This window comes from Cucumis sativus, chromosome 3 (assembly GCF_000004075.3).
Source record: "Cucumis sativus cultivar 9930 chromosome 3, Cucumber_9930_V3, whole genome shotgun sequence".
Lineage (NCBI taxonomy): Eukaryota > Viridiplantae > Streptophyta > Magnoliopsida > Cucurbitales > Cucurbitaceae > Cucumis > Cucumis sativus.
In genome coordinates this window covers 661,032-688,015 of record NC_026657.2, presented here as the reverse complement: position 1 = coordinate 688,015, position 26,984 = coordinate 661,032, and the positions used below count along the sequence as shown (strand labels likewise).

Below are 26,984 nucleotides of genomic sequence, written 5' to 3'. Positions count from 1 at the left end.
ATAATATATATGAGGGACAATAAATACGAAAAAAAATTAATACACATAAACTAATAAACTAAAATTTTAAAAACATCCAAATAAAACAAATGAAAATAGAAAAACTAAAATCAATATTTCGTTTTTTTTTTTTGTTTTAACAAAAAAAGAAAACAAAACCCTAAAATAAAATGTGCCATTGGGTCTAATTTCCGTAGAAAATAACCATAAATCAAATTTGGTGCCTTTTTCTCATTGCACCAACTCACACTCAAAACTCCGTTACGATTTAGAAAACACAAAATTACAAAAACGCTCCCTTTTCAGTTTTCATCTTTTTTAAAAAAGTACAAATTAATTACTCCTAATAAATTTAACAGAACTAATTTGATTAAATTCTCACACATAATTATGAATAAATTGGCAACTTTTTTGAAGAAAAGAAATTAAATTGGTTGTTTTTGTTAATTTTTCCTTATTTGAAGGAACTTTAAATTGGTTTATATTTCTCGATTAAAAAGAGTCAAACAATCATAATAAATACATGCAATTTGATTACGTGTTTGATTTTAAGTTTTCAAAAACCCCCCAACAAACCATAAAACACGACTACACTCATTTTATTCCGATTTTACCCCTCTCCCCCCATTTTTCTCTCTATATAAACTCTCTCTTCTTCACTCCATTCTTAACCTAAAAAAAAAAAAATCCAAAAACAAATTAGTATTAGTATTATTATTATTATACTCTTTTTGTTTTTTAAAGAAGAAAAGAAAAGAAAAGAGTTCCAAATTTTGTTGTAATTCCTTCTCATTCGATGGCTGAATTGAAGAACCATACTTTCCGGGGCACAAAGAGACCATCCTCCGACGGATCGGACGATGTAAAATTAGCCGATTCAAAGAAACCAACGGCCATGATTTCCTCTCTTCTCGAAGATCCAGCGGCTGCGATTGCCAATACGCGTCATGAGTTCGGCGAACATGGAGGGGTAAACATGTCAATTGAAGCCTCCGCTACATTCACCGTCATGGAACCTGAAACCATGCGTCGTATGTTCGCCGGTGAGTTAGGTCCTGACCGTGATTTCTTCATCTACAGTCGTCATTTCAATCCAACCGTATTGAATCTCAGCCGTCAGATGGCTGCCCTTGAAGGTACCGCCGCTGCGTACTGTACCTCTAGTGGAATGTCAGCCATCGCCGCCGTGCTCCTCCAATTGTTAGCTAGTGGGGACCACGTCGTGGCGAGTAGGACATTGTACGGCGGGACCCATGCGTTGATGGCTCACTTTTTTCCGAGGACTTCGAATATAACGACGACGTTTGTAGACATAGGGGATTTGAAGGAAGTGGAGAAGGCAATAGTTGAAGGGAAAACCAAAGTGCTTTATTTCGAATCGGTTTCGAATCCGACGTTGGCGGTAGCAAATATACCGGAGTTGTGCAGGATTGGGCATGAAAAAGGGGTCACGGTGGTCGTGGATAATACTTTTGCCCCGATGATTCTCTCGCCGGCGAGGCTAGGTGCTGACGTGGTCGTTCATAGTATTTCTAAATTCATTAGCGGTGGAGCTGACATCATTGCAGGTACTTTTTCTTCTTCTTCTTCTTCTTCTTCTCTTGGTGTTCTATATATGTTTTCCATGGTGTCACCTCAACAACACCCAATTAGGTTTGGGAATTTGGATGCAAAAATATGGCATCATCATATTGTTTAAAACAATATTTTAGGGTTCTTGAATTTTGTAATTAAATGTCACACACTTAATTTTAAACCAAACTTTTTTATATATTATTATTTAAGCTATTTAATTTTTTTTTTGTTTTGGAAATTGTGATGATTTCTTAGTACATGATTTTTCCATCAAAATTTGAAAGCTATTTTAAAAAATTAGTTTGATTTTTTTAAAAACAATCCTAAAAATAGATGAGAATTTTTTTTCCAAATTTAAGATTCAAAATCAAAACAATCCTAAAAATAGATAATAAAAAAAATGGAATTTAAGATAATCATATTCCTTTTTTTCCACCAAATCAGTGATATCTTACTAAATTTAAGATTTTGTAGTGTGGAGAGACTTAAATTAGATAGTACCAATTTTTTTTTTTAATAAAAAAGTTGATCATGACTAAATTTTATATAGCATGTTAAAGATTTTTCATGTTATGTCATTTAAGAATTTGGCTAAAAAAGTATATGATCAATTTAATTTTACAAATATTATTATCTCATAAATTTCACACATTATTTAAATTAAAGACCATTTTTATTACTTAAAAATATTTCCTCTAGTGCTCTATAAGAGAATATGGATTTGTCTAGTTTTGTTCCGTGACTATTGGAAAAAGTGGAAAGTAACACCATATATTGCATTAATAATTCAGATTCGAAAGAAATGCTTAAATTTATTTTCAAATTTTTCATGATGAAGGAAAAGGATAATATATTTTTTTTCTTAAAGAAAGGAATTAAAGAAAAATGTTGGGTGGTGGGGATGGGGGTTATATGTCATGTGATGGCAGATGATGGGGTTTAGGTGTTTGGTTGCTCTCGTGAATTATTTGTCTGTTTTCATATGCTTTTTCTAAAAGTGCTTTTAGTTGGGAATGGGATGAGGATATGGATATGTACTTCCTTTTCCTTTTCCTTCTTTTAGATTAAATATTGCATCATATAATACTAACAAAATTTTGCTATATATATGAAAGAACTTAGATAGGTTACGTTCATATATGTTGACTCTCTCCATGAAAATAATTGGATTTGATGGATGGGGTGTGGGGTGTGGGGTTTGCGGTGTGCAGGTGCAGTTTGTGGACCTACAAAGCTAGTGAACTCAATGATGGATCTACGACAAGGGAGCTTGATGCTTCTGGGGCCAACTATGAATGCGAAGGTGGCGTTTGAGCTCTCGGAGAGAATCCCTCACTTGAGCCTGAGAATGAAGGAGCATTGCAGAAGGGCATCGGTGTTTGCCGAGCGAATGAAGAAGGCAGGGTTAAAGGTCGTATACCCTGGGCTACCAGACCACCCACAGCACCAACTGATGAAGAGCTTGGCTAGCCCAGAATACGGGTTTGGGGGTATGTTGTGTGTAGACATGGGGACGGAGGAAAAGGCAAACAAGCTCATGAGTATACTTCAAAACACTACTCAGTTTGGGTTCATGGCAGTGAGTTTAGGGTACTATGAAACTCTAATGTCATGCTCAGGCAGTAGCACAAGTAGTGAAATGAGTGGTGAGGAAAGGGAATTGGCTGGAATCTCACCAGGGCTTGTAAGAATGTCTATTGGGTATATGGGCACATTGGAGCAAAAATGGAGCCAATTTGAGAAAGCTCTTGCCAAAGTGCAAGACAATGGGGTCCCCTTTTGCAACAATTAATTAGAAATTTGGAACTTGGAATTATTGGTCCGGATCGGTATAACGACTTCGATTTGGATCTCTTTTCTCCCTATCAAAGTGATCGGTTTGATTTGGTTATTGGTTGAACTCCAAAACTAACAAAATCGGACCAACAACTTTCAACTTATAATATGTATAGTTGCCTTATAAGTGCTATATCTTTTTTTTAAATTAATGAAATAAACACATGCTTCCTTAACACAACAAATTAAGCAAATTGCATTGTTTTGCTTGAACATACATCGGTTTATGTGCATGTTGGACGGTAAGATGACGAGAAATATGAATGGTTGGTAGAAGTTAACCTATTTAATATTTGAATTTAAAAGATGACAATTATTTCAATCATGCTTGTATGGAGAAGACAAAACACATATTTATCGTATTAATTAAATATGAAACTTAACTTGAATTTGCCATTTTGACTTTAGAAAATGGTTCGAAACATAAGGTTTGAAGAGTTGTTTAATTAGTATGTCGTTATCTACCCTACGTGTTGTTCATTGTGCCACTATATATGTGTCTTCCGTGTATTATTAGTCTAAATATTCATTTTGAGATTTTTACCTATTATTCTATCTGGCCGAGAGATTCTCGGGACTATTCTCCCTCGGGACTATTCTCCTAAGGACCTTTTTCTCTAAGCTTTGTGTGTGTGTATTTTTTTGTGTGCTTGGTTTTTTTCCACTCTCATTTTTGTTATATTCGACTTTGTGTGTTTTGGTCTTATGATGTTAGTTTACTTTTTTAATAATCCACTACCTTAAAAAAGAAAAGAAATGTTAAATGTAGCAAAGCTAAGTTGACCCTCGATCAATTAAATGTATATAAAACCAACTCATAAAATAGAAACATAAATTTGAAACTATTTCAGTAATTGACATGACCTGAAACTATTTCGGTAATTGAGAGTTATACTGTTACAAAAAAAATTGAAATATATTTAATTTTGTAATAAATTGAAATATATTTAATTTTGTAATAAATTGAAATATATTTAAATTTGTAATAAATTGAAATATATTTAAATTTGTAATATATTGAAATATATTTAAATTTGTAATAAATTGAAATTGAAGTTTGAAAGCTTCATTAGACATATTTGTTTAAATGGTTTGGTAATTATTTGATTTAAAAATTATTCTTACTCTCTTAAAACATCTTCAAAATGGTTTCACCCTTACCAAATGATTGAATCTTTTTTTTTTGGCTAAATTTTAACCGATTTTCACAAAAAAAAAAAAGTAGATCAATTATGGCTTTTTTTAGGGATGCACTTAAATCACTAGCCAAATTATATAATACCAAAAATTATCTTTTATTTATTTATTTTCGAAACTTGACTTAATTTTTTAAAATATAAATAAATAACAAAACAAAAATTATAAATGAAAACAAGGTTTATAAACTCAATTTTAAAAATTCAAAATCCCAAATCACTAAATTATTTAAACACTTAATTAGAAACAAAATAGACAAAAAAATCTCAAAATTAGTTTTTAATTATTAGAACAAATTAAATTAAGAAAAAAATATTTATGAAGAAACTCATCTTTATTTAAAATAACTTAAAATGCTTCCAAACACTTTAAAATTTTAAAATAATTTATTTGTTCACTGGCTGTATTAAAAAAGGCATTTACTATATATTAAAATAGTTTTTAAGTCTTAGATTTGGCATTAAATCCCCAAATTAGACCTCTTTTGAAATTCCTCTTGGTTTCAAAGCTTCAAGCTTTCACGGGGTTAACATTCAGCCCTTGCTCCCCCCCTCCCGCTCAATTTTTTCCTCAATCTTCCTCCATCAAGTAAGAAATTCAAGTTCCTTCTCCTTTCAATTCCCAATTCTTTTATTTACTTTGCTTCTTCATCGATTTCTTCGGAATTATTGTTCTTCCGTTCATGATTTTTTTATTTCTAATTTTTCCTTCGTTTTTCCGCGACATGATTGATTTCTGGAAATTATTGTTCTTCGGTCAAGTTTGTTATGGTTTGTTGGATTTCATATCAGTCCTAGGGTTCTGTTTTTTCTCCTTCCTCAAGGTTACTGTGGAGCTAATTGATCGAGTCCCTTCAATTTAGGGTTCGCATACTTGTACTTTCTCACTTGCCGAAGACAGTAATTTCGTTATATCTATTGTGAATCTACGTATTTGATGTGTATGAAGGCTGATTTTGTGATATTTGTGAAAAATTGCAATGGGCTAGGGATAGTTGGGAGAGTAGTGATTGTTGAGTATATGTACGGAACGATAGTAATTGTCTGGTGGGCATTAGCCAGTTCATTTCATCAACTAAAATTGTTAATAACAATTAAACAGTAGCCGAATAATGAAGTACTTAACAAATCGTTTATGTTGGATTGTTGGAAAATATCTATTTCAGAGCTCCAAGGTGTTTAAGAAGTGGGAAGAAGATAATGGATTCGGCTCAAAATGCATCTTCAGCTGCTGGGACTGGTGGAAGCGGTGGCAATGGATCTGTTATCAATGATACGCCCGTGTCTACTACAGTGGATGATTCAAAGCAGAACTTGAATCAAGTAATCAATTCCATCCAGAAAACTTTGGGTATCCTCCATCAGCTAAACCTCACCGTTTCTAACTTCAATGCCGCCTATCAGCTGCCTCTTTTACAACGCCTGTATGCTCAGCTTTGCTTCCTCTAAGATCTTATTCGTTTTTATTCATTCCTTTTTCACTCTATATCAGTGAAGTGCTTCTTGATTTCACAGTAATTCTCTAGTTTTGGAGCTAGATAACATGGTCAAATTATCAGAGAAATGCCCCATCCAGGTCCCTATGGAGGTTCTTAAGTGAGTCTTTGTACACCTATTCTATTTATTCTCTAGCTTTGCAGATTTTTAATTTTTTTCTAACTTTTCTATTTTTTTTGGTCCACTCTTTACTTTTCCTTTGATTAGTTTGATTGATGATGGGAAGAATCCAGATGAATTCACGAGGGATGTCTTAAATAGTTGCATTGCAAAAAATCAGAGTACAAAAGGCAAAACTGATGCCTTCAAGGTAGTTCTTAAGGCTCCATGTGGCAGGCTGTTAAAAATATAATATTATCTTATTTGTCTCTTTGTTTCCATACGTTCCTGAAAATCTTCATTGAGTTTGCCCTACTTACTACATTCAGGGTTTACGGAAGCATCTTTTGGAGGAACTTGAACAGACGTTTCCTGATGAAGTTGAGTCTTACAGAGAAATTCGTGCTGCTTCTGCTGCCGTGAGTTGAAATCTATTTCAATTTGTCTCTTCCTTCAAAATTTTCTCAGAATGATTGAATATATATATTTTTTCTAACTTATCAAAAAAATTTCTTTCCTTGTGTAATTGTTGCTTTGTTTTAATGTTTCTGTTGGTGTTCTTTATTGTCAAAACATGAGAGGAAAGAAATAGCATTTTTATTTTGTTATTCACAGGACGATTGAATTCTGCTTGCTTAAAAACTACTTTCTAGTTCTTTTTCTTTAAACATCTTTAAAGCCAATTTGACCTCGAAAATTTTTCCTTTTCGAATGAAATGGTTTGGTGAATCAGTCTAAACTATTTTCTCTCTTAGTTTGTTGAACAAAGTTCTGTGATTAGCTTATGTGAAGTAAAGAACTTAGAGTACTTACTTCCTGCCTATACTTCTATGACCGTCCTTCCACTTTTGGCACAAGATTGATGGGGAAGTTTAGAGCCTGCTTATTCAATTTGGTGTCTCTGTATAGATGGTACTACAGCCGGCCTCTTGAGCATGAGTCCTTTCCTTGTGACTTAGATAGAACAACCTTGGTAGGTAGGAGCTCAAATATTTATTGCAATATCAGTGGAACACACAAGTAATAGCCTCTCAAGATGGTTAAATCTCATCTGCAAAAATTTTCCAAGTGATTACTGAGTTCAAAATTTGCCTCACTATTTATAACCATTTCTATTTCGCTCATCACATTGGGGAGTGATTTTGAAATCGTTATAATCATTTCTGTCATGTTCAAAATCACTTTGAACGATGGCAAAATCATATAATCAAAATCAAATGATGAAAATCATGCTTTGAAGTGATTTTAAGAATGATAAGTATGTTTGACCATTTCTGAATGACTTCTGAACATGGGAGTCTGACATCTAGAATTCTAATTCTACCTAAAACATGAAAGATGAAACACACCTTGTTCCAAGGGGTTGTTTGGGCCTCGAAACTTTTGGGGTGTCTGGGGCAACAACTATCCTAAGACTATAATAATCACCTCTTGCTACAATAAATAGTACTCTGTATTCTCCAATTAGCTACAATTAACACTATTTCAGAACTCTCATTTGCTACCGTATTTACTATTTGCTATAGTTTTTACTATTTTACATTCATGAATTTTCTATTATTTGCTACATTGTCTACTATTTCTTTCTCAAACTAAAACAAGTTACACATCAAACACATACTACTATAGCCCAAACTAAAATAATTTACACTCTAAACACAAGCTATTATAATCCAACTATAATGACCTAGTACTATAATAATCGACTCCTTGCCCCAAACACCCTAGTAAGTGGAGTGGGCTGTTATAGACCACTCCATGTTTGGAGCTCTAATTATAATAGTCGTTGTTTCCAATTGTTATAACCTACATTTAATTACAATATTCCTATTTTATGCCTAGACTAAAATGGTTTCGGACTATTATAACAACGTAGTGCCCCAAATGCCTCGTAAAGGTTTGGATTAAGTACTCATTAGGACCATCTATACTTACTACATCCAGCTTTCTTGAGATAAGAGGCTCCTCTACAACCAATGCTTAAATATCTTCCGTTCAATGGGGACCACAGAATCCAAGTGTCAAATCATTTCCTGTCTTCAAGCAAGTTGGCCTTTCAATTTCTCACCGTGGATTGGTGGCTCCCTCGGTAGATGACTGCAAGTTTCTCTTAACTTATGCTCATAAGAGATCATTTGATCTTCACTCATCTCTTCCTATTTGTGTTCTTTCAATGTGGTGTCTAGTTGAATTCTTTCATTTCTTCCATGCCACTATCAATCCAACCCATAATATGGTAAAATGTATTTGCAAAAGAAGCACACAAATGCTGCCATTATTTTCCTATTGGCCAGATCTTTTCTTGAGATCAAATGTCTCGGATCTCAATTTGGTTGAAACCTAATCTTGAGACAGAGAAGATTATGGAAGATAAAACTGGATTGCTATATTAAAATAGGTGGACAGTAGCCTCTTGAGAACAACTGTTCTGTTCCTTCAACCTTTACCAACAAACTCATCATCTGATAGTTTTGTGCCAGTCTCATCTTGAATCCTTGCAGAATCCTTATTTGGACAGCCCATAGCGTGTATGAGTTAAGAAACCAGAATCTTCTTTTCTATTTAGCAGCTACGTTGTGAATGAGATTTTTTTGACTAGTGAATCAATTACAACGATAAAAAGGCATAAGGATATACTATGGACAAAACCCTTGATTTTGATTTTTCTTCTATTAATTTCACGTTTTTCATCAACATTGTTGCTCATTATGTTTTTATGTTATTGGGCTCAGATTTTAAACTTGTTGTCATAAATACAGGAAGCAAAAAGGATAGCGCAAGCGCAAAGTATGTTACCAAATGGGGACATGAAGGTTAAGATGGAGGTTTAAGTGCCTTCTGCGACAATTATCAGGTCTTTGAAGTTCTTTGCTTACCATTATTCTTTTTATGTCTTCAGCATATAATCATATAGATTGACCAGCATATATCACAGACACAAATGCTTGATTCTCTATTATGGCAGGGAGTTGGTTCTTATTTTATACTCAATTAAGTCGAGATCAAATTTTCTCACTCAAAATAGACGAGGTGGCTGTATCTTGGTTTCTCTACTCAAGACTGTTTGGGAGGCAACGTGGAATTTGATGATGGTTTTATGAATTAAAGACTGCAAAAGCCATACAGGATGAAAAACATTAACTGGAACAACTATCATATTCGTATTCGAATTCATTGGGCCAATCAAGACAGAAGAATCACACAATCCTCAAACGTTGAACTCTGGATTTTATTGGCAGTATCCAACCCCATTCATTGTGTCTGATTCAAGCTTTATTTTTACTTTCTACTTATTAGTAAATGAATCTTTCCGCAACTGGATTCTCACTTCTCTGTTAATACGTATTGTAAATTCGTATACTAATTTGTTGTCACATCCAAGTCTCTTTGAGATTTAAAATTAGATGAACTCACTTCTTTTCCCTAAAGGAAAAAATGTTAAACATCTTAGCAGGAACCTTGACTAAGGTGGCTGTCCCTCCAATCTTTGGCATAATTTGGTGAGTACCCTTTTGTCTCCATAACACTCAATGATGTATTTGGAATGGGAAGTTTTGTGTGGCTTTTCTTGAGTTTGATCTGATTCCATAAACTCCAAATCTGTCTCTGAAAAAGGTTTTGGATCCATTTAGAGTGTTAATGATATTTTGCAGTTCCACATGGAATGATTTATTTTACTTAAGAACTTTACAAGTGATATGATTTATTACATACAAAATCAAAAGTTGTAGGGATTTATTAGATACATTTTTTCTTTTATAAAAAAAAGCAAGGATTTGGTGTAATTTATACAACACGTAATCTCATACATCATCTTCTCTTTCATACATAGTAAACAAGTAATACCAAATTATTCTATTTTAAAAAATGATTGTTAGTCACAAAGCATACTTTCATTAGATAAAGATGGGTTCAGCCAAATACCAAATTACAATGGATTATTATTAATAACGATGAACACAAATAGTAGTATTTTAGTCTGTTATGGTCTTTCCTAGGTACATTGTGATATTAATGAATCTATTAAAAACGATCTTTTAGGTTCTATTAAAAATGATCTTTGCACAAACCTAAAAGTTAAAAAATAATCTATGTTAAACATTTTCTATGTATGTTAATCTTAATACATAAGTTGCCACACCACACACACATACATATATATGTATAGTTTTGCTTTCTAACTTCAAAATGTAAAGTTAAGAAGAAAATTACTTTTAAAAGTCTACAACCACAACTTAAACCTACCATGAATCTCTTTTATGATTTAAACCCATAGTACATTATTGGAAAAATATGGTCATGTTTGATTGTTTTTTTTTTTTTTTTTTTTTTTTTGAGAATTTGGACAATCATATCAACAAATGGATTTACATTACATGAAATCAAAACACATATTTTCAAATATTGCTGCAGGTTGACAATTATGCTTTATGAATCTTTCCATATGCATAGTTTTATTAAAGAATATCTCTCGACATCAACATTCTTATCAATATATTATTATGATCCACGTTTTTTTAAACTTGAGATATCGACAATTTTGCGTACACGGTCGATAATGTAAAAAAAAGACGTAGATAACGTACCATCGAACTGAACCACAGTGGCAATACAAATATTAAATTGAGATTGAAGATTATTCTTTTTCTAACTCTTTTAAAGATTGATCATTGACATTTAAGATGGTATTTGGAATTTTATAGGATTAACTATTTTTGTGTAGAAATTACATATGTTTAGTTAGTATAAAAAGTGACATTTTAAAGTAAATTACAAGCAAATGCATTCCGTATTAGGAAAGGAACAACACAATTAATAAAAGAACGCAGAATGTTAATTTTTGTTTTTTTCTTCTTCTACTTTCATAATTTTAATTTCCAATAATTTCATTCAACATTTTGCATTCAACTTTTTTTTTTTTTTTGGTAAATGTTAGAGTTTGATAATCTTTTAATTTTGGATTTGAGAAATTACTATCATTAGTAAGAAAAAAAATAGAAACTATTTTCACAAATAACAAAAAAAAAAAAGAATTAAATATTAGATAAATTTTGCTATATTTGTAAATAATTTTAATATACTATAAATTATCTATTTGAATTTTTATTTTAAAAATATGAGACATTTTTAAAAATAGTAAAATAAATTTAAATATTTACAAATTATAGCAAAATTTTTGTATTTTTTTTATTAGTGGCTATCAATGACATTGATGGAAGGATATCGGTGCCTATTAAATGTTTGTTATTGATAGAATTGTAATTTTGTTATAACTCGTAAATATTTTGACAAATTTGCTATTTTTGATAATTCCCCTAGAAATATCACAATATTAGAATACTCGTTTTAAACAACAAACCTACATAAAATGTTTATTAGCACACAAAAATTTATTTTATCTATCAATTATCAATGATATATAGATATCTACAAATGTCTCAATTGATACTTTATTATATTTGTAAATATTTTGGTGTGACAATTTCTTTTCATTCGCTTGAATTTGACGTGGGGTTCGGTGGGTCCCACAGACAAACGTGGGTTAGAAAGTCATTGTTGGAATGATTTCTAAAGTTTGAAAAAAATTAACAAAAAAAGAAAGAAAAGAAAAAACTTAAAATTACAAAATATTTGACAAACCCATTTGTCATAATGCTTTTTTTATTTTTTAAAAAAATTAAGAACTTTCATGAATTTAAAAAACAATTGATTTTAACAATTCACTGTCCTAAAAGAGGAAAAGAAAGAAAAAAGAAGAAGCCAATGAATGAAGCCTTTAGTTGTGTCTTTCTCTACTTTCTTATTTTATTCTTTGGCTTTAGTTTCAAAGGATACAATTTGTAATGTTTCCATTTCCCTTTCCTTGGTCAAATTATATATAATTTTCCTCTTCCTTTTTTTTTTCCGTTTTTAAAAAGTTCTTTTAGTTTAAGACACGCGCAATTCAATTCATCTTGTTGTAATGTCAAACTCCAATTACTCTTCACTTGAATTTCTTTTCACAGTACGGATTACCTAACTGATTATAAAATTTAAATTATAGTGAGGTTATCACCACATTCTAGAGTTAAAAGAAGATATATATATTACTCAACGGCTCTTTTTTACGCTAATTAATCGATTATATGTTATACATACACGAACAATGCCAACGTCACATAAATTCTATATAGGAAGAAGAAGAAGATTGGAAAAAATAGAAATGGAAAATTTATGTACCATAATTCATTGCTTGATGGAGAAGTAGTCAGATTGTTTGCTTGATCGATTCATTGACCTAGATCGTATTGTGTCCAAACGCTCTATAATGATTAATAAAGAAGATGAAGTGTATAACGAGATGTTCAAATTTTGTTGTAAGCAATCTTAGAAATTGGTAGACGTTGTAAAATCAACGTCGGTTGATTCTTTACATATCATGAGTGAGTTGTTAACCAATTACTTTCGGACAACGACTTTCATTGTCGTGACCATGTGAGTTTTTGAAAACAATACGTGGGGAAATTAAATTAAAATTAGAGAAACTATAATACTATATATCTTTATATATTTAATTTAAGATTTTAATCTTACTCATTATTCCTTTCCTCTGATTAAGGAAAATTACAAAACTTTCTCTAATTGATTAAAGAGTTTTAAATTATAATGCTTTTGTTGTTTCAAAACAATAAATAAAATAAATTCCATTCAAACACTTTGTTATTTTCCACTATGTGAGAAGAGATTTTAGGTCTCAAATTTTATTTGTAGGTTAATTGCAATATTAATGATTTTTTAATCAACTTTCATTGGATAATTATTAAGTTTCTTTTAGAACTATTTCCATTTATATTGGTTTCTTTTTTTTTTTTCATATTTATTATGAGAACTATAGTCTATATAAATGATAAGAAAACAAACTCAATTATTTTGAAAACAAAATAAAAGAATAATGCAATATTTATCAAACGGGTAGATTTATTGAAATGTGGATCATTTAGTTTTTAGGATGTTCAAACATGTATACTAACATAATAATTAGTTTAAAACCATGGTTCTAATTTTTATAGTTTGAAATTTCTTCGATTTTATTTTATAGACTTTTAATTATTCAGTTTTAGTTTTGATAATTTCATTAAAATTTGAATGTATTGTCACTTAGAAGAGTTGATTTTTTTTAATGCTTAAATTAGTTAAAGAATAATATTTTTCATACAAAAAAAATAATATGGAAATATGTTTCAAAATTTATAGTAAAAATACTATATATATATATATATAATAAACTTGCATTTGGTTACTAATTTTAATATATAGTGAAAGTAAGTAAACTACTATACCTTGAAGTTTTTGCTCCTTTGGATCCACCAATGACAATTTTTAGTTAATTAATTCAAACGAAAATTATTGTAATTAAATGACAAAATTATTGCATAAAATATTTTCAAATTTTAGATTCTATTAACGATAAGTACTCGTATGTTTAAAATTGTCTCTCTAGCTTCAAATCATTAACATGTATGTGAGGATTAGTGAAAAATCATTAACGTTCTCGTTTTCTGTTTTCTATTTATGTTTTCATTTCTTTAAGAAATAGAGGTGTTTCGTAACGTTTCTTGTTTTCCATTCTAAAAAAAGTAGAAATGTTTTCCATTTTGTAAGAAATTATTGGGAAAAAAAGTAGTTTCTACTGTTCCGTTTCTCAATTATTTTTATTAGTTTCCTTTTCTTTTTTCTCAATTATTTTTGTTGGTTTTCTTTTCATTTTTCTTCTATTTCCTTTTCCTTTTCCATTTGCCCACGTGAATTCACATTTTTCTTCCTCTTATTTTCATATTCTTTCCCAAATAACCACTCTCCACGTGCTTTCCTTTTTCTTCCTCTTATCTCCCGTGTCTTCCTCAAATAACCATCTTCTTCCTCTCCCTCACTGTCTTTGTCATATTCCTCCTTGCCTCTCATCGTCTTTCTATACACAACGTCTTCCTCTTCGGCGAATCTGGGTTTTTCTGTTCCTCTTCTCGCGGATCTAGGTTTTTCCTATGGGTTTCGTCGAATCCATGAGTTTTTGCCGTGGATCTTTGTCTTCCTCGTTGACGTGAATTTCAGCCATTTTCTTCATCATGGGTTTTTATCTTCCTCCTCACCGACTCTGGCCTTCAGATCTCAATCTTCATCTTGATCTCCATAATTAGATTACTAAATCAAAGAGCTTCCTATCTAGGTTTGATAAAGTGAGTAGTGTAATGTTTAATTTAATTAGATGTAAATAAAATAAAATATAAATCACAAAGATAATAAGGAAACAAGAAACATTTATCAAACACATTTTTTGTTTATTTTTTTCAAGAAACAAGAACCACAAACAGTTATCAAACACATCCATGTTTCTTGTTCTAAAAAAACAAAAAACAAACGGGTTCTAAATTTCTAAAAAGAAAACATAATACCAAAAGAATAACAAATATAAAAGAGATAGAAAAACTAAAACGCATGAGTATAAGCCAAAACAAAATGTAACATTTTGAAACCTATGAATAAAAATAAGAACCATATTGTTCAAAGTGAGTTTAACTCAATGACGTAAATGTATCCACAAAATTAAAGATTTGATTCCGTCATTCTAAATAAAAAAAATAAAAAGATTAACTACATTTTAAAAATTAAATTATATTGATGTAAACTAAAAAGAAAAGGAAAAGGAAAAGGAAATGTGAGAAATGAGAATGAGAATGAGGTTATGATGTGAAGATTTTCAAAGGGGAGAGTGTGAAAGCCGCCCTCAAAATACACGTGCGCTCTTTACATTCCCCTTCCCCTTCCCCTTCCCCTTCCCCTTCCTCTCAATGTACATTCATTATTCTAAATCACATTATGCGTCCAAATATTTTACCAATTACATCCAAAATATATCATCCGTCTAACCTTATCGTTTCAATTAACATAGACTACTATTTAATTTGTATTATCATGGACATGAATAAATAGTCTATCGTGTTCTATTAAATAACTTACAATTCATTCGTGTGGTTTCTTTTTTTGAATTTTGTAATAGATATGTTGAATTTTTAATAATCCGACAATCTAATCTAATTCTCAAAAGTTGAGTTGATTCGTACTAGTTTGTTATTTTGTCATTTAAAATAAATATGTCCATCACAATATGTTAGTGATTCTTAGTTTGATTCGTCCTTAATATTAAGTTGAAATCTGATTAAGTTTTTTTTGATGTCACTTCAATGTCAATTCAAAATAATTAAATTTTATTAAATAATTAAGTTAGAAATGACATCTTGATAAGTTTTAGTTTCTAAAGTGACCTATTATTTAATAGTTTAAAAATTATCATAAATAATAAATAGTAAAATCGTTGAAAATATATCGTAATATATTAAATAGATTTATAAGTTTTGCTATTTAATTTATAAAACTAAAAGTTTAACGATATATTTATTTTGTAATAATTTATTTGTGTGGAAAAGACTCCCTAAGAATTTTTAAATTGAGATTTTCAAAACATAGAGAACCAAATGGAAAATTACTTGAAAAAGTTGAGACCATTTTTATTAGGCTTGGAAAAAAAAATTCTTAGAAAAAACTCAATATATATATTTGACAAATCCTTATAAATTAGCAATACTTTCAAATTACCAACCCTAAATTCGTTAAAGAGATTTATATAGATTTTTCTCTATCGGTAAATAGTTTCAATTTTTTTTTTTTTTTGCTATATTGAATAGTTTTTCTATATTGATTAAATTTAACTAATGTTGTGTATCAAATCTTCGTTTTGTCTCACGTGCATGTTTTTTTAAAATTGAAGCTAATTAAATTTAGAGGATAATAATTAAGTAAAATATCTAAATAAGTAAATCTATTTTCTTTTTCAATTTAATTTTTACTAAGGTTAAGAGCAATATATCTTTTTTAGAATATTGGTAAAAGAATTATATGATAAAAAAAATGTAGAGATGAAAAAAATAGTTGTTTATAAGCTTAATTTTAAAAACTAAAAATTAAACGAGCCACAAATTTACACGAGTATATATTCAAAGGCGAGAAAAAGAGTTAGTCTGTTTTGAAAATTTGTACTATAGTTTGATATGAAATTAATATAATTTGTTTCCCAATTAAACACCAAACAAAATTTAAGTATTTTTTTAAATAATTTAAAGTACATTGATAATTAAAGTAAAGAAAAAATGGGTAAATAGTTATTGAGTAAAAGATGGTTAATTTTCAAACCAAATTTCACACCTTTCATCACTTTTACAACTTGTGGTTGATTAAGTTTTACTTCCAAAACTTTATATTATAATTTTCATCACTATTGTTTTTCAAACGCAATTAATTAATATGGTTGATTATAGATTAATGTGAACAATATACAATAAAATCAAATCTCCCCACTCATTCATTCGTTCATTCTCCAACTAAACTATACAGAATCGTTTATAAGCTTAATTTTTAAAAATAAATTTTTATTGAAAAATAACTATTCAAATTATTTTAATAATTAACCCTTGACTTTAACGAGAAATATTTTGTTTATTTATTAGATGCACCGAGATCGAGAGCATGTTAAGGTAAGAGGAGTATGTTGAAAAAATTTCAAAAGTTAATGGAAGAAACCAAATTTATATAGTAATTAGATGGTTGAATCTTCTCCTCTAACTTGGAAAAGTAACAATAATAATGATTTAGAATTTGGTAAGTAACATTGGATAATGATCTCTTTCTTTCTATAGGTCCACGATAACAAAAGTTAATTAGCTATATGACAAATATATATAGTTTTGTATACGCGTGTCAATTATCGAGAGGTTAAGAGAAGATACAAACTTATATGATTCTCTTTTAAATATTTTGTCATTTTTCTTACTTTTGACAAATTTTCCTTATAAATAAGATGTTGTGTTTTATAATTTTTTTTAGGAATTTGAATAACATATCTTGTAGTTATTAACTGTGTGTTGTTATATACACATGATAGCTCAAATTCACATCCGTGAAAATATGAGAAGATCAACATGCATGCCTTAAAGCTTATATTAGGAGAGTAGGTATCGTGTGTCAGTGTAATTTGGAATCGTTTAATTAATTTGTTTTCTTATGTGAATACTTGGAATGTTGTACATGATTGTAAGAATGTATATAGCTAGATGTTCTTCGAATCTTTTAATAAGTAAACATATTGACATTTTAAAATTTAAAACCAATGAATTAGTTCCAACGACAATAACTAAGCTCAGTTCAAATACATGACCAAATTGAAAACGATGCTTGAGATCAAGATCATGCGCATTAATCAAAGTTATAATTTAGCCAAAGAAAAAAAAAAAAAAGAGTGACTTTATTTATTAAACAACCATAATAAAAAGAATCTAAAATTCATGCCAACATTAGGTCAAAAGAAAATCACACATTTTGAAGTTAAACCACAAAAGCTAAACAAAATAGTTGAAGTTCATAATTGGAAGATGGACACATAAAAAAAAGTAATAAATAAAAAGTATAATTTGAGTTTAGATTGTCATTTCTCTTAAAAAGATTATTGGTTAACTTAAATATGAATTACATTTTCATAAATAATCGATAAAGATTGAACCATCAACTTTTAAAAATTAATAATATATTGAATGCTTAATAATATATATAAATACGATACTTAATTAATTTTAACAAGAAACATCTTAATACATCTATTTAATCTTTCAACGTTTAGTATTAGCATCTTGTTTATCGACAAATTATAAAATGGGCATGCGGACACTTACTAACAACAACCCTAAATATCGTATGATAATGGAGTGATATAAATTAACCATTATCAATAGATAATTACAAAACAAAATATTATCAATATATTAATGTTAGACGTAATAATAAATAATCATCGATAGAAAACAAAAATTAAAAAACTTTAACGAAAATAATTCTACATTCAAATGAGTTCTACGTTGACATAAAAAACGACGTGGATCAACATTTTCCATATGATAAAATAAATAAAATCGTAATAGAATATTTGATACGTCTTAAAATGATATATTTATGAATTGCGCATGCTATTGGCCCACAGGCTCGATAAATTTAAAATATTAAAATATTTGATTTTTGTATTTATAAAGGAAAACTACAAAATATCTAATTTGTAGTTGAAATTTCTCTCTCTCTCTCGTCCAGATACATCCAATAAAAAAAAACAAAAAGAAAATCAAATCAACTAAAATAAAACTTAATAAGTAAAGTTAAAATAGTCGCATGCATGTTTAATTTCTACCACATATATATTATATACATTCAACTTGACCACATATTTCATAATTCTTGCAAAATACAACCCCTTAACTTTATTTTTGATTTATTATTTCAACAATAAGATAATATCACTTTAATCAAATTGAGTTATGGTAAGTTGATTTTTATATTTAATATATGTTTGAAGAATAAAGGGTTTTTATAAGATTTAAATATGATGGAGGATATCTTATATGATCACATATATATATCCATGTCAAATTAGCACTAATCACTTACATGAAAAGTTAAAAGCTAATGAATCATTATAACATTTGGTATAGTGTATAATAATATTATTAAAGGAGATAAAAGGAGGGTTATGTTTAATTACTAAATATAAAGTTAACACACTTTGCCAATTATGGTATTTTGATGTGAATTTTTTATTGACTTTCTAATACTTGATAAGTTCTTGGATCTAAACAAATCAATATTTAAGAAAACCATATTGGTTTGTATATTAATTGGAGCTTGTGTAGATGCCTAAATTTGGATGGAGAGAAAGAGTTTGACTTTTATGTAATAACCATGCTAATTTTGTTTAGAAAGAAAGTAGGTATATGTGACATACCAAAAAAAGAAAAATTATACATCGGGGATGAATTCTCAAATATAGTATTTTACGTGTATTTCATATGGGTGTGATGTACTACAACATTATTGTTATTAGACTGGTTAGTGTAATGATAGAGCAACAAGAAAAACAAGAACTTATAGCAGGAAAAAAAATGTCATAATATACTAGTGAGATTTTTTAGTTGTTAATATCGAAACAATGACAATTTAATTTTATAAAAACTGCCACGATTGGCCTATCATTGATGGAAAAAATGTCATAATAAACTAATTCGTGACATTTTCGTAACGGTTGTCAATATGCAAATGATGAAAGTTATTTGTTGTTATAAAATAGTAATTTAATAACATTTATTTTCTGTCATGAAAAAATTAACTTATTATGACAGTTTCATGGAAGAACTTTTTACAACATGCGATACTACGACTATAAATAACTGTCGCCGTATACCAATTTTGTTGTAGTGTTTGGAGTTATAATCATATATTTCTTGAGATATATACACGAGACTTTTACAGTAATTTGAATTGAAATTTCAAGGTCGAATATCAAACACGTCAATAAAGTAGAGACGTGTATTAGTATATGCCTCACATTTCATGAGACTCAACCTCAATTGGGCAGCTTTGGTGGAGTGTGGGATTTTAAGTCTTTGGCTTATATCTTGGAACCAACTACCGATTGGGCATGTTCGCTACGACACATAAACCCTATAGGTTGAGCATGTGGGTCTGGCTTCCCTCTCCCCATTTGAGTTTGGTCCTAAATGTGGCTTTAATTGGCTCAAGTTCTCAATCATTTTCTTTATTTTGTGTTTGAATTTTGTGAAAGCTACGTCGTTCCTATTGTTATCGGTCCAAAGCTTATTTATGATACACATCTATATATATCAATGAAATTTTAAGTTGTTTGTGTGAAGGTTGATAGATACATTGGATGAGAAGAGGGCATCAAGTGCATGAAAGAGAGTGTTGAGTGAATGAGTAAAACTCCACAACCGTACCACACCCATAAAGTGACTACAAAATCACATTAGAATCTTTCATATATTCATATATTAATGATCAAAAAGTGACATTATATATATATATAGCTAAGTTCGTACAAATTTTGAAAACTACCTAAAACCTATTGTGACCCAACTTAATTAACAATAGTACATTAGTACATCCACAAAGTTAACCTTTCGAATTAAATATAGAAGTGTATTAGACCACACACACACATATCATATATGAGGGACAACAAAAATGACCCACCATTCTTTTTATTGTGTTAATGATCAACTTGGGTCCTAATGTACTATATACCTTTAAAAAGTAGTTTTCATATGGTTGAGGTAATAATTATTAAAACTTTGATAAAACAATTACTCGACGTTAAGAAGTGAACAACTCGTATCGTATCTTTTCGACCACCACTTTTTATTTTTTTTCTTTGCTTTTTAATTTTAATTCTTAAGGTTTTAATTTGGTGTGGTCTTTAGTTTTCTTTTCTTCCCAATTTGGAGTTTTCAGGTACATTATTGTGTGCGTTTTTTCATCTACTTTTAGTTTCATTTATCACTTTTTTTCTTCTTCTGTTTTTGCTTATTATTACAATAGAAGTTAGGGTTTTTTTTTTTTTTTTTTTTTCACAATATTTTGCACAAATTTTCTTTTATAACAAAAGAGGTGGAGAGATTTGAATGATATATGCTGTTTAATTGCTAACACATTTATATGCTATGTTATTTAAGTTATGACACAGACAGGTATAATTATTGATAGTAAAATCCATATAATCAATATATAATACCAATTATGTTGGTATAATACAAAGCTTAGACACAAATATGAATTACGTTATAAAATGATAATTATCTTTATCTAAAAGTCAGTTGTTAATTAACTAAAATTTTACAATTATATCTTTTTTTTTTTAAGAAATATCAATCAACTTATTAATTATATTAATTTAATATAATTCTTCCAAAATGATTTGAGATCTAAGTATTTGGAAGGTATTGAACATTAATGAGGGACTTCCATCTGTCCCAAAGATTTTGAACATGTTGCTTAGACCTCCAATTTTGGAGACCTCTGGTTGTGGGTGCAACTTAGCTTCTTAGTGCATTCTCTTGCGAGAAAAGGGTTTTGGGTGAAATGTATTCTCTTCCTCAACACTTCTCCAGATCTCTGTGATTATCTGTTTTGTTGTCTCTTCTTCTGATATATCAATTCATTAGTGATGATGTATCCATTGTTTCTTAACTTTCATGAGTGAATATCAAACATGTAAAATTGACATAAGAAGAAAGATTAAAATTGACCAAAATAATTGTGACAAAATAGAAATTACTTATGAAAATTTTGAAGGATTAAATAAGGTAATTTTAGTTTATAAAGAGATATATATTGATTGTGTTTATAATGGAAAAAAGATATATGATTATCCATTAAAAATAGATCTCTCTACCTATCGTTTCATATTGACGTTTTACAAGGAAGGATTTATAGTTTTGGACTTTACTCGTATATGAAAGAATATATACACATGTAACTATATCTTAGAATCATGACATTAAAAAAGGTAAGATTTAATAGGTGGACAAATTAACTAAGGGAGACCTTTATCTCCCTATGGATATGGTGAGGTCTAAAGGGAAAGAAAAAAGATTAAGTAATTAATTAAATGTAAAAGAAAAAGGAAAAGAATAATGATAAGACATAAATGGATTAAATTATATGAATGAGATCATATTTTTAGTTTAGTGGAACAAAGCTAATAAAAACAAATTAAAGTGAAGTTTACTAAAAATTTGAATTAAATTAAAGTAGAGATCAACATCAAAAGATGATATAATTTTAGCTAATAAGGTAATTAAAAGATTCTAACCCATGTGAATTAATTAAATAATTTAGTTTTAGTATTGAAGTACTCAAATTGTCAAATAATCAATAGTAATTATCATTAAAGGAAGAATCTTTATTTTTAATAAACATGTGGAAACTTGAAATAGTAAAATTAATTAACATGACTTTCATTTCATGTTTATCTTTAGATGATATAATAAAAAGAAATGTATATTATCTTTTTAGGAGTAAAAATAAAAAGTGAAGATTAAATTCCTATATAATTGATTAATAAACTTCAATTAATTTTCATGTTTAACCAAATTAAATGTTTTCTTTATTATTATTTTTACATTAGGGTTTGTTACGTTCAAATTTAGACTAAGCACCAAAGTTGAATTTATTTTTGTAGGAGGATGACAAAAATTCTTCCAAAAATAATAATAGTTATAAGACTACGTACGTACACACGTTAGTGTGGTGAATAATGTCATGTTCGACCATTTCAATTGTGGTTTATTTATAAGTTATCGTGCCCTAATCCTAAACATAATCTATCTAGGATGCCTTTTAGGAGGTGTTTGGCCCATCATCCGTTTGAAATTAGAAGAGTTTGGTATTTGAATCCAAACCTATGTTTGTCTCGTTGGAATAAAATTTCTGGGATTAAGATTTCAAATCCATGGGTTTGGAATTTTTTTTAAAAAATTATTGAATGTCATATTTTTTAGAAAATCTGATGATCACCGTATTAATAATCATTGGCAACAATTGTTAGCTAACTTCACGATCACCATGTTTCGTAGTTGTTATGATTATATTGCATTTTCTTCCTATCAACGATAATTTAACTTATTATCTACGATATAATAAATTTGTTATTCATTAACAAAGAGGTTGATATTAATTAATATTTAGTAGTATGGTTAGTACTTAATTCAAATATTTGATTCTGATTTTTTTTTGGGTGATTGGATATTTTCTAATTTTATTTAAAGTAGCAATTATTTTACTATTGAAATTGAAAATTTTAATTAAATATTGTTGTGAAAAATTTAACCTTTTAAAATATTTATTATTTGATTGTGAATATATAAGTATAAATAAATTTAAGTCAACAAACTTCAAAATTAATATTTATATGGAAATAAAATGGTCGAAAGTAAATAGTTGAAACGTTATATAAAAACAAATAAGATATTAAAATAAATTTAGCTCGACTATGTGATAACAAATTAAGATAAGGTTTGTGGTTTAAATTCTCAGACTCTACTAAAAAAAAGGTGACAGACAAATAATATTGAATGTGAAGTCTTGCAAAACTAGGTAGTATAACTCGACTAAGAAAAATTATGTAGCCGCACAACCTGAAACAATGAAAGAGCAAGAACAAGATAGACCTCATTTTGAGCCGGATAAATCAACCCAAAAGTTATTATGCTTGCTTCACTTGGTTCAAAAGCTCTAGAGAATCAAATGCCTGGAAATTAAATGAGTGTTGGCTTATTTGATGGTGTTTTGATGTCTCGGTATTACAAATGTCTATGTTTGGGGTGTAGAAATTGGAAATCTGGATTTTTTTTATGCGTGTGTTTGGGGTGCTAATTTTGAATTCATGGATTTAGTTAATTTGTTTGGTTTTTTTTATTAATTGTTTGTCCTAAATTTTATTTTGTACCAAATTTTTAATTGATTTTTATATATATTTTTTGTACCTCTAATTCAATTTCTTGACGCTATTGATTTTAACAGAAATAATGTAAAAACGAAAAATTTTAATATTAGATAACAGTAATTTTGATTACAGTTGTATTAACATGAATGGTCTAAATAGGAATATTACAAACAATTCACAAAATATAACAAATCATGTAATCATATGAAGTTTACAAAAGTTCTAGTTAAGCGCAACATTAAAAATGGTTTAATAGGTTTTTCAAAATAAACATAACCATAAGGGTCGTGGAAAAGTGAAAGTTGAATAGAGTACATTTAGCCATTGTAATGGTTGTCTTTCTATGACGCGTATACAATGCATTTTAAACTACTTTCATCAAGAAAGGTCAATCCAAATAAGTCTTTTAAGTCTTCTAACTAAATTGGCTAATAGAAAAAAAATGTTATTAAACTAAAAATAAACCATGGTATATATGTGATATATAATTACAATTTCTACTATATTAATACTCGATTATACTCTAGATCACATTATATAGGTCATCAATTTTGACCTTGAAAAAGTATAACAAAACAAAATCTCCTCGAGAAGGTAATAAAATAAAAGAATGAAAAAATGTGCATTTTAAAAAATATTATTATGATTAAAACAAAGGCGTATATAGAATGACTCAGATAAAAAAAAAGTTTTCAAAAATTCATTTTTTTAATTTTTCAAGGTATAAATAGCTGTTGCAAAAGTAGTAGTGGTCGGAAGTTCGTCCATTGAGTTTGTAAAAAATGACACCTAGTGGTCGACTGACAATGGGTGCTAGAGTGGATTTTGGAGTACTTACTATTCAATTAGAAAAAAAATGTAATCCATGGGCTTGAATAGTGTTTACTATTCAATCCCATGGGAAGGAGTATAGGAAGCCTTAGTGAAGACACTTGTGTTGATCAATGGTGAAGACGATCAACGGTCAGCCAATTTTAAGACGATTGGTTGGTCGTCAACCATCGTAGCAATCAATCGTTATGGATTATGGCTATTGATCATTCAATCCCATGGTATATATGTGATATATAATTACAATCACTAATCACTTGTTAATAGGCATGAGATCAATAATTAACGATAACAATTGGTTGTCGTCGATCAAGATGTTCACCCACGATAGTAACGTCCAAAGTTGTAGGTCACAAGCAATTAAGATCAATCATCAACGATCAAAACGATTGGTAATCAACTGTACGATCCGAAGCCGACGGTTGTACTTTATTAACATTGATATCGACATTTTATCAATATTTTTATCAATGGTTTATATAGTTTTCTATGTCTTTATCATTTTTTAAAAATATTTCTTTATGATATCTTTACACCTTTTAGCTAATTAGAATATTTATTCTATTTTTGTCTTTAAACTTAAAACAATTAACAACTACTTTGACTATCTTTTTCTCTCATTAGTTCAACCAACTGTGAAGTTGATGATAATAGATAAAAGGACATTAAATATGTGCACATAAATGTGGTTGCATATCTTATTTATCAAAGTCATGTAAATTTAAAATGACCACAGATATCAATTATCAACCATAACTTTAATAGTATCGAATAGAGGTATAATTCATTTAGCCACATATATTAAGATTAAGTTGTTTAATATTGATATTTAATACGGCGTGATATTAGATTTAGTTATAAGAACCCTCAACATATTTCCATAATGATATGATATACTTATACGATCATCCTCTTGTGATCTAACGGACTTTTGGTCGCATTTCCGACAAGGATGACAACCATGCTAGAAGGTATCATTGTATTCTTTTAGACCTCCTCAAATCACAAAACGGAAGCCCCTAACCTAAATTAAAAGCAATCCGTGGAAGACCACATTCGGGGACCAAGTTACCAAAGAGATGGTTACAAAAAGAGGTCGAACTCTTCTTGTCCAAAATCACAGGTCCAAACGAAACAAAAGTCAACCATACTCAAGTTGATAACATAAAATCATACGAATTTAATGGAAAGCATTGAAAATGAAATTGGCACACGAGGAAATTAAGGTAAGTTCTTGGGGGTTGCATCCCCATGAACAAACCTAAGCTCCAATCAAATCACAAATACAGAAAACAAATTAAGAGTAAAAGGATAGAGAGATGTGGAAGGGACCAAACCCCAATCAAATCAAATCATCATCATCATTATCATTGAATCAAATCATCATCATCATTATCATTGTTTATTTCTTCAAAATTATATATTGTTATTATTATTTTGAGAGAAAATTAAAAAAGCTCAAAATATATAATTCTTAATTCTTACTAAATTTCCTAAAATTTAAAATATATGGTTTGATTGATCTCCATTTCCTCTTATCTCTAATTTGGTAATCATCTCATGATTTTATAATATATACTTTTTGAGTAAAATCGTACAAATTTACTCTTTAATTTAGAAATCATGTTTTGAATTATTTCTTTACTGTTTTAGTTCTTCATTATCAAACTTAATAAGTATATATATATATATATATATCATAGGTCATCCATCCCTAATCAAAATTTCAACTAATAGATTCTTCCTAGATTTCAAAGATGTTTAGTAGGTTATGAATTTATACTTTTGTATTAATATATAAGGGATCGAAACTTTTAAATTTCGTGATTAGTATATAAGTACGTTTAGAAGCTTAATTAATTTCTACCAACTAAATTTGATATATTCTTATGAAAAATCAATCTTATAAATTTGTATATTAATTGATACATTTGCTAAGAGAGAAAGTCTCTCGGTTGAGATTTTTCTCGAATATTCGTTCCACTAATATAGTAAATTATTCTATTCTCGGTTCTATGTCGTTTTTTCTTTGTTGATAAATTCTCTAGTTAAAAATAAATTAGAATTTAAGAAAATGATAAATAGTTTTAGTTTCGAACGATATGACGAAAACAATGATGAACAAATATGAATGTATGTATATATATAAATTTATAAAAATGTTGACCCCCTAACAAAAATTTCCCCCTAATCTATTATATGTAGACCCTAAAGTAGATAGCTAAGGTAGTTGTAATAATTAAGAATTGAAAAGGATGTTAATTTGCAAGGAAGGACATGCATTTATCTCTATTTACAAGCAAGGACAAAAATAAATACATAATAAAATTGATTTTGATAAGTGCTAAAGGAACTTTGGAAGTGAATAATATAATTGACAAAGATATATATAATTAGGTGTTAAATTTCATATTGTAGAATAATTTACACCACAATATATATATATATTACCTAATTAAAATTGCCACATTCAAAGCATATATATCAAATATTATATGCTCCAACTTTAATATGTACTTGCTATATATGGTTTGATTCATTTTCTCTTTAACTTTTTTTTCTTTCAATAAAATAATATCTCA

At 29.0% G+C, this 26,984-nt stretch overlaps 2 protein-coding genes across 3 annotated transcripts; both read left to right on the top strand.

The window, feature by feature from the left end:
* Positions 1 to 655: 655 nt before the first annotated feature.
* On the top strand, positions 656 to 3,596 carry LOC101214172 (methionine gamma-lyase). Its single transcript, XM_004146086.3, has 2 exons — positions 656 to 1,568; positions 2,787 to 3,596. Exons 1-2 carry the CDS (start codon positions 797 to 799, stop codon positions 3,365 to 3,367), a joined length of 1,353 nt encoding a protein of 450 aa, XP_004146134.1. The 5' UTR covers positions 656 to 796; the 3' UTR covers positions 3,368 to 3,596.
* Positions 3,597 to 5,044: 1,448 nt separating this feature from the next.
* Positions 5,045 to 9,779, top strand: LOC101214413 (mediator of RNA polymerase II transcription subunit 10b). Of its 2 annotated transcripts, none has more exons than XM_031883456.1 (7): positions 5,045 to 5,196; positions 5,774 to 6,031; positions 6,123 to 6,203; positions 6,312 to 6,414; positions 6,533 to 6,622; positions 8,963 to 9,057; positions 9,139 to 9,779. In XM_031883456.1, the coding sequence occupies exons 2-6, from the start codon at positions 5,808 to 5,810 to the stop codon at positions 9,032 to 9,034; spliced, it is 570 nt and encodes a 189-aa protein (XP_031739316.1). In that variant the 5' UTR covers positions 5,045 to 5,196; positions 5,774 to 5,807; the 3' UTR covers positions 9,035 to 9,057; positions 9,139 to 9,779. The 2 variants fall into 2 exon arrangements, with proteins under 2 accessions (XP_031739316.1, XP_004146135.1); XM_004146087.3 differs by having other exon boundaries at positions 5,046 to 5,196; positions 9,169 to 9,779.
* The last annotated feature ends 17,205 nt before the right edge of the window (positions 9,780 to 26,984 follow it).

Excerpts from the sequence above, each read along its gene's own strand:
- LOC101214172 (XM_004146086.3), top strand. The coding sequence starts at position 797 with ATGGCTGAATTGAAGAACCATACTTTCCGGGGCACAAAGAGACCATCC. Across the intron at positions 1,569-2,786 it reads TGGAGCTGACATCATTGCAG|GTGCAGTTTGTGGACCTACA; the intron begins GTACTTTTTCTT and ends TGCGGTGTGCAG.
- LOC101214413 (XM_031883456.1), top strand. The coding sequence starts at position 5,808 with ATGGATTCGGCTCAAAATGCATCTTCAGCTGCTGGGACTGGTGGAAGC. Across the intron at positions 6,032-6,122 it reads CTGCCTCTTTTACAACGCCT|TAATTCTCTAGTTTTGGAGC; the intron begins GTATGCTCAGCT and ends TTGATTTCACAG. Across the intron at positions 6,204-6,311 it reads GTCCCTATGGAGGTTCTTAA|TTTGATTGATGATGGGAAGA; the intron begins GTGAGTCTTTGT and ends TCCTTTGATTAG.